Source organism: Balaenoptera borealis, assembly GCF_965194805.1.
Source record: "Balaenoptera borealis genome assembly, chromosome: 1".
NCBI classification, from domain to species: Eukaryota; Metazoa; Chordata; class Mammalia; order Artiodactyla; family Balaenopteridae; genus Balaenoptera; species Balaenoptera borealis.
The window spans coordinates 20,408,959-20,417,211 of NC_138860.1; the positions used below are offsets into that span (position 1 = coordinate 20,408,959).

Consider the following 8,253-nt stretch of genomic DNA (forward strand, 5'->3'; position numbering starts at 1 on the left):
TGTCTAGCCTCCTTATTGAGTTGGGTGAGAAATCACATTAAACATCAACTTTGGGTAAAACAGCTTGTAATTCTTTCAAAGACTTTGCAGGTCTCTAAATATTTATTCATTTGGATCATTTTTTGCCAGGTTGAATAGAAGCACAGGTCTGATGCCATTTATTCTTCGGAAGATGAGAATAAAACACAGATTCAGACATAGGTCACAACAGGGACGGGACTGTAAATTAGAATAGTAACTTAATCCCAGGGGCTTCTGCGCCTCTGATCAGTTTCTTCCCAACCTGACACAGCATTACTAAAATGGTATCTGAGCAGCCGCTCTACTTGACAGGCAGCACCAAAAATGGAGAACATGGCATTGAAACAGGGGGACATAAAACTTGGACAGGGAGGGTAGCAACCGGTGTTTACAAACATAAACCAGAGAATCAGATGGGTCAGCCATAAATTACCCGAGATTATACTGAAATCTCTGAAGATAAATTAATGAAGCCTTAGAGGTGTCGACCTTAGATTCTAACTACCCCCCACCCCGTATCTACCCTACAAAAGTCACTCATTCCAAAATGGTACCACCACCACTCTTGCTAAAATAAAATCTTACATCACTAATGGAGGGGGTTACTAAAATAAACCTCAGCAGAGAAGCCAGACCAGAATGGTCTGCTTGACCCACTCAAGAACCTAGGAGAAGTTGCTGGCTATGCCTTCTGAGAGATGCCGACCCCACTTTTCACCTCAGTGGTGCTATGGTATTAACCTTTGGTTTACCCAGATGAAAGGGTAGCTAGGGGCATTCTAATATCAATCTCTTTCCCTTCCCTCCCATCGTGGTCCCAATTTTAGGCCATTCCCCCAAAAGAGACCAAAATAATAATGACAAAAATAATGAAGTAGATTACTGACCCTTTTGCTCCTGAACTACATATATTCAACCAAATTCCCAGATATTTGAAGAAAGAGCCCCCCAGACTACAAATAATCCAACCTCTACCACCAGTGTGTCTTCCAGGTCGACCGCCGCTGTGTCTCACCAACCGAAAATGATGAGCCCTAACAGCGGCCTCCCAGGCACCCAGTGGTGAGGTCAACAGCATGTCCGGCCCCGCCCCACTGAGGTAATTTTCCTCACTGACACTGAGGAACAAGCGCAGGCTGCCCAGGCTCTCAGCTGCATCCACCGGAAAGGGGGAAAGGAACCCCACTTTGATCAGTAACACCTAGGAGATTCATTGCCCAGCGACTGACAAGCCACACTCAAACACAACAATGCCCACGACAAAGTAGAGGGTAGAATCTACAACTCCTCCTAATCACCCTATGTTCATGTCCAGGGTCATCTTCATGTGGATTATTTGATGCCTGGCTTCAGATCATACAGACACAAAGGGTCTGCTTTCCCTCAATGACATCTACTCTACATGAGCAAGAGACCACCCTCAAGATCATTGCATTGGTTCTCCCCTTCTTGGCTCCCCAAGACAAACTATTACAAATGGGAAGTTTGTAGACTGTATTTTCTCATCCAAAAAAGATGAGACAAGCCAAGATCACGGGGACAGAACGCTAGCTGGGTAAACCTACTGGGAATCACTCAAAGTCAGCCAAACAAGAATACAAAACAATAAAATACAGGGGTACACAGAGGAAATCTGAGCATATTTGTAACCCCAAGAAAACCCATCAGCAACAACAAAAAAATACCTGGGAGCTGCTGGGAACTCTCTGGATGCAATGTCCATGACGTTCTCCTTCTCCTGAGAGCCCACCAGCCCAAGGAAAGCCATACGTTTGTGCTAGCTGAGCCCAACAAGAGCAGGTTCGAGGGCAGTAAGGGTGGGCAGAGGGAATGATGTCAAAGACATTCAGAACTGTATTTCTAAGAACACTGCTTAACAAAAGGCAGAATGCACCATTGGGAAGACAAGAAGAAGAATGGCAGAGCTGGCCCACAAAGGCAAAACTACTAACTTGCTCACCCCAATGGCCTGTTGCAATTTAAATATGCAAGGTGTTCAAAGGAACCCAGCAATGTCGTTGGTCTACACACTGCATGAGACTGGCTGGTGATGTGGCCCAGACTGTATGCCTTAACTCAACACACAAGGGAAGAGAAGAAATAAGATGCCTGTCTCTCACTACCACCACTACCCCCTGACAGAAGACACCAAAGGTGAAGCGTGGTGTGCAGTGCCCCAAAGGATGGCATCCGAGGGCAAAGAGGCACACCTGGGTTGGATACGGGACGCGGGCTCCACTGCTAGGTTAGGCAGTGCTGTGTGGAAGGAGCCCAGAGACCAGGGAGCAATTAATTTCTGCTGCCAGGGCTCAGCGACACTGACCTGCCAGTTATCCTGTGCTCAGTGGGGCAAGTGACCCACCACCCCATCTTGGGAGGAGCCATGATGCCAACGGTTGTCAGGTGATGCCAGAAGGAACAATGGGTTGGGGAGTACTTCATAAAAATGACTCTGTCCCTTGAAGCTCTGGCAGAGGAACGGATGTTTGGGGTGAACTTATACTTTCTGGGGGGACCTTAGAATTAGGCTCTCTGCCCTTCCTGAAGGTCACTTTCAGAGAGGTGAGAAAGAGGAAGAATTTCCCACAAAAAAACTGGTACCTGGAGGTTTACTTGTAGTTCACCACAGTTGCGGTTTCCTCTGTTCCATCAACTTTGATTAAGTCTGAGAGACAAGAACTTTCCAGCTAGTTTGACTGGAATAGAACTACCAGACCAGGCATGACTGGAGATGCCATCTGGTGTCATAAAGCCCCTTTATAGAAAGATGAGAAAACGGTCTCCAAGAGGGGAAATGACTTGCACAATGCAAATGAGAAGGTGAATCAAGACTAGAGCCCAGATCTTCTGGCTTTCAGTTCAAGGCTGCTGGGTTTCTCTCCCAACCCCAAAATAATTAAGAGAGGGCACGGAAGGGGAGACAAGAAGAAGAAAGGCCATTCTGGTTTTTTTGCAGGAGGATGCTGGTACTTCTAAGAGAAAACCCAGAGTGACCCCAGGCTTACCAGGACTGCGCTCGGGGAGGGGGTGGGGGCATTACCTTTCAACACCAGAGGTTCTTTGCCTTCTCTCTTCAGGGACTCGAGGACTATGTGGAGGGGCTGGGAGGGCATCACTCGGCTCGGCTCATTGGTATTCTCATCATAAACTATAATTTCTTTGGAAAAGATCCTCTTGAAAGAGTCCTTGCCTTCCCTACAGGAAATCAAGTCTAAGACAGTGATCTTGCCCTGCTGCAGTCTCCGCCGGCTGATCTTATCGGCACAGTTAATGTGGACAGCTCCTTGGATGTGACTCTTGTTGTACTCCATGAAGGGCCGGCAGTCAATGATGACAGGGCCCTGGCTCGGCAGGTGACTCTTGCTGCATTTGGTCATCTTCTTTGCCAAGTCATTGGGGTAGATTATTTTGATGCTGGCTAGCTGCTTGGGGGTCCCTGACACAGGGCTGCCCACCCCACCTGATGGACTTAGAGAGCCTGCATTCTCACTGTTGTTGACCATCTGGTTGGCCGGGCAGGTGGTAGAGCTTCCAATGGAGGTGGTGGTGGTGGTGGTGGTGGTGGTGCCGGCGGCAACGGCTTGGGTTGGGGCCTGATTGTCCTTGTCGTAGGTTGCCACAGTGCAGCAGCTGGCACTGCTGCATCCACAATTCAGGGAGCGGGCAGAGCCGCTAGATGAGGGCATATACGTCAGATTCGCAGCCTTTAGGGACACAACGGTGGTGGCGATGACAGGAGGGTGGCTGGTACTGCCAGGGGTGGCAGAGCCAAGGTAGCTAGAGTCTAAACAAAGGTTGAGATCCTGAGGTCGCACAGGCCTAGACAGTGCCACCACTACCCTGTCGTCTAAAGGAGACGGAGGCATGAGGAGGCTGAAAACTGGCAATTCAAGAAGAACTCAAGACAGTCTGTAAAGAAGGGGAGGGGGGAAAGAAAGAATAAAGTCACGTGACACAAAAGGCAGTCGAATCCAATCCCTGGGAAAGGGCTTTGCATCCCTCTGAGCAAAGTCGTCCTAAGTGCCCTTTATCCTGTCACTCTCAAAGCCTGAAGCTCATTGCTATGGATTCAAAGAGGATGCAAACCTGAGGACCCCCCAGTCCCCCCAAGAAGGACTTCTTGCTAAGTCTAAGGTTAGATGTAAAGTCTATGCAAATGTTGATGAACAACCTTTCACGGACCCACATCAAAGTTCAGCCTGAGAAAAGGTAAAAGCACAAAGAATTAGAAAAGCTGAAGACAGAAGGGAAGGCTCTTAAGAGGCATCTCTTCTGGGCCTCATCTCCTGGGCAGAAGTATAATGCAACCGTCTGAGAAAGACCCGTGCATTCACCCGTGCATACTTTCCATGTAATTCCTTCACCCACTGCAAAGGCAAAGGAATGACCAAGAGTGCTGGCATGGTTCACGGGAATATACGGCAGCTAAACATACATCAGGGGCGGATGTCAACTTTCTGCACATCAAAATGAAAACATCCCCCTAGGTGAATCTCTTTAACTGCCAGCTATTCTTACTTTCCATTCTACTGAGTCCTTTGAAAAGCACAACAAAGTCATATTAAAACCTCCGATGTTTCCAATTAGCCTCTTATAAATTAATCTGCATTTCCTCTTTCATTACAAACTAGTCTCCTAGAATGAAGCCTCAAGCCAAGGAGCCAGGTCTGGAAACCCCAACTCTGGCAGATCCATCCCTTGGATTGCTCCCTCCACTTCTGCCTTTAAGGAAAGGACCACTTCAACTCTCCTCCCTCCTTCTTTCCCCACAGGCACATCCTAGAGATCCTCTCAATGGGAGGCAGCCGCTATGCATAATCTTTCAATCCCACACAGATATCCCCCCTCTTCAAGAGGATGGATTCATTAAGAAGACTTCCCAATGAGCCCATCCCTGTGGGAAGTAAAGAGTTGCTCAGGGGTCTACCTCCTGTCTCATGAGAGGGCGCGTGCAAAGGGACAGTTCCTTCCTCCCCGTAGGCACAGGGGCACTCCACACCCGGGCCCTGATGGCTCCTGTCCTATTAGACATACACACAGAAAAGAACCCAAACCCCATGCAAGGGTAGCTCATCTAAACGAACTTTAAGAGATGTCTGGAAAAATGTCATCGAACATCCCTCTACACAGGACTGTCACCACTTCCTGACACAGAGCCTAAGTGTCACAGGCAGAATCCACACATACACACACACAGGGGCACGCATCTATCACATCCACAGATCCCCACCGACTCAGCTTTCTCTTACCACCTTTGGATGGGCAAGAAGGATCCAACCTCTTTTCTCCCTCCCTTCCTCTTTTCTTCCCTCCCTTCTTTCCTCCCTTGCCCTCCCTCCCTCCCTCCCTCCTTCCCTCCCTCCCTCCCTCCCTTGCGTAGTATTTTTTGAAGAGCAAGTACTATTCCAGAAGCTATAACTGTTTCCCAGCTGGACCAAGCAGTGAAAGTCTTTGCTATTGTGTTACCTGGTAGGGTACGTCCCAGGATCAACAGTCCATTTCCCTTGAAAGGCACGCGTAAGCGTGTTCACGGAGACACAAGCTGGGACCCCCACCTCCACACGGAGTGCGTGGCGCACACACACACTCTCTCTCACACACACGCGCGGAGTGTATAAAGAGATCTGCATCCCTGCAGCAGAGGGTCGGGCGTAAATATATATTGCCCGTGAAACCATCCAGACTAGCCTAGGAAACCTCCCAGAGAAATACTGAGCTATCCCCTCTCCCTCGCTAGTCGTCCTTCCACCTCTAGTCAGGGGCTGGAAAGAAAATTAAGTGGTTAGAGAATGCTCCTTCCCCACTCCAGGGGCACTTAACATCCCCCTTCGCAACATAGCGCACTAACAAGTCCCTGGCATTTAAAACTGCCGCAAAGCGTCCCAACAAACCTCATTTTTTCCTCGCCCCCAATCCAAGTAGACTGCAGATGAGAGTAAACGCACAGGGCAGCGTGAGCCAACAGCCGGAACCCTTTAACCTCACCTGCTGTGGCTCTTCTGTGAGCATCGCAACCCACACACACACACGCACGCACGCACACACACACTCACTCACTCACACTCACACCGCCTTACACTCCCGGGCTCTCAGGAGTAGCCACGGTGACTTCCACTTACTTCATAAATAAGTGTAACCCTCCACCATCTGGCGCTCCGCTTCGGCTGTGGATTCGCACATTCAGCCCTCATTCACTTGGCTTCATTGATCTCCAGCAGCAACATAGTTACTTTCTCTTTTGCTACACTGTAAATGTAAGGTTCTGAGGGGGCGGGCCGGCTGCCGACCGACGGCGCTTTGGACCAATAGAAATCCAGAGAAAGCTAACCGCTACTTCGAAGCAGCCCGCGGCCAATGGGTGGCTGGAGAGGGCGGAGCCAGGGCGTGGCCTTGCCTCTTTAAGGAGGGTTTATCCGACGCCGCTTTGGGTCCACAGTGTTATAACACGGGCGGTGATGTCATTGGCAACCAATCAAAAACTTAAAAGGGCCAACTGCGGCCCGCGCGGAGCAGCTGCTCTCTATTTACATGTAAACCGAACCGGCAGGATGCAGTTAACCCTTTCCGGAGCTGGATTGTCAATGGGCTGGACTCGCCGCTCCAGCTAAAACTGGCTCTGCCCACTTGGCGGGATCCCCCTACGTCCCCTCACCCCGGGAGAGACCACGCTATTTCTTTTCCCTTCTTACTCTGGACGGATGATCAAACGTGTTGGAGTAACTTTCTACAGGCAAGTGGCAACGAGAATGATCACTCTCCCCAGCGGGAAAAACAGGTTCTCCGAGTCGCTCGACGTGACTTGATAAACCCGATTCACAGACGTCGCCGAGCCACCCGCGCGGGGGCATGCATGTGAGCCCGCGGCCAGGGGCGTCGCTTCTTCTCCAGTCCGCGGCTCGGGGCCACGCGCTGGGGCCCTGGGCTCTGGGGCGTCTGGCGAGCCGGCCGTCCGCCCACGGGCAGTGAGGCCCTCCAGCCTCGCCGCGGCCCGAGTCCGCCGGGCCACCCCCTCGGCCCCGCGCCGCCAGGAAGCGTCGGCCGCCCGCCCGCAGATGTCGCTGCCCCTCCGGCTGCCCTACTGCTAGCCGGCGCGGAGGTGGCGCGGCGCCCTCTGGCTCTCCTACATCTGCGCCCTGGTCACGCCCCCGCTTTCCCCGCCTGCCTACCGGGGCTCCACCCTTAGCACGAAGGCAGCGTTGCGGAGGGCTGCTTGGAGGCGGCGGCCTGGACCCGGGCCAGAAGCTACGGGGGGGCGCGCCCCGAGGGGCGGCACAGGCGCCACCCGCTAGGCCGGGCGTCCCGGGGCCTGCCGTGCGTCTGCCCCGCCACCCAGGCCTGGCCCTCTGCCCGCCCGCGCCCCCTCTCCCACGCCGCCCGCAGGGTCCCCGCGCCCCGCTCCTCAGAACCGCGCACCACCGGCCCGCAGCCCGCCTTCCCCGCGCGCCTCGGCGGTTGCCGGCCACCCCGTAGGGCCCCAGCGAGCCGAGGACCGCCTGCCCGGAGCTTCTGGAACAGCAGCGGCTGGCGGAAAGGAGCCGGAGCTGAGTAAATAACCGATTGAGTGTGGCCGGCGGAGCGTCGTGAAGGCGGCGCTCCCCTCTTGGTTCTCGCGACTTTCGCCGGAGTGGTCGCCGGCTAAGGCGCGCGGCAGAAGAGGGGATTGGATTGGGGGGAGAGGGGGTGGGAGGATGGCGAGCCTGCCTGTGCATCATCAGGGAAATATCAGGGAAACTGCGGGAAAGTCTTGGGGTACGAAAAGAAGTGGAGATGAGGAGATGAACTGCAGAGAGTTTGCATCAGGGAACCCTAAAGAAATAGAGCTTTTTTCCTTTTCCCCCCTCTCCTGTCTCAGAGAGCGCTAGACAATATTTGACTATGATTTTTTCTTACCAGATTGAAGGTGTTTGGAGACATACTTCAGTATCCAAGCCTAATAAGCAAGCTAAGTGGCAGCGACATATTCATGTCATTGGCTTTAAGTGCAGATTTGAAATCTGAAGATGCCAAACCTTGGCCGGCTGACCAGCTATGCTCAATGAGCTGAGAGATCCCTTTGGGTACCTCTGGGGATATATATATTCTCATATTCCCGTATATGCATAGACACACAGCCCGAGTTTCACGACAGTGTTTCAGACTGAAGTAAATGCATGCAATCATCTTAAACAGGAAAGCATTTTTGTTGCCCCACGCCCCCCGACTCACACACCAACACATATAGACATTACCCCT

At 52.1% G+C, this 8,253-nt stretch overlaps 1 protein-coding gene across 2 annotated transcripts in view; it reads right to left on the reverse strand.

Moving 5' to 3' along the window:
* The window catches only part of DUSP10 (dual specificity phosphatase 10), a 52,995-nt gene extending 45,914 nt beyond the window's left edge, over window positions 1–7,081 (reverse strand). The window contains exons 1-2 of one of the 2 annotated variants that reach the window (XM_082391190.1): window positions 6,711–7,081; window positions 3,062–3,930 (exon numbers count right to left, since the gene is read on the reverse strand). In XM_082391190.1, coding sequence (XP_082247316.1) covers window positions 3,062–3,887 — 826 coding nt within the window. In that variant the 5' untranslated portion in view covers window positions 3,888–3,930; window positions 6,711–7,081. The other variant, XM_082391189.1, reaches the window with a different exon arrangement.
* Window positions 7,082–8,253: the final 1,172 nt, after the last annotated feature.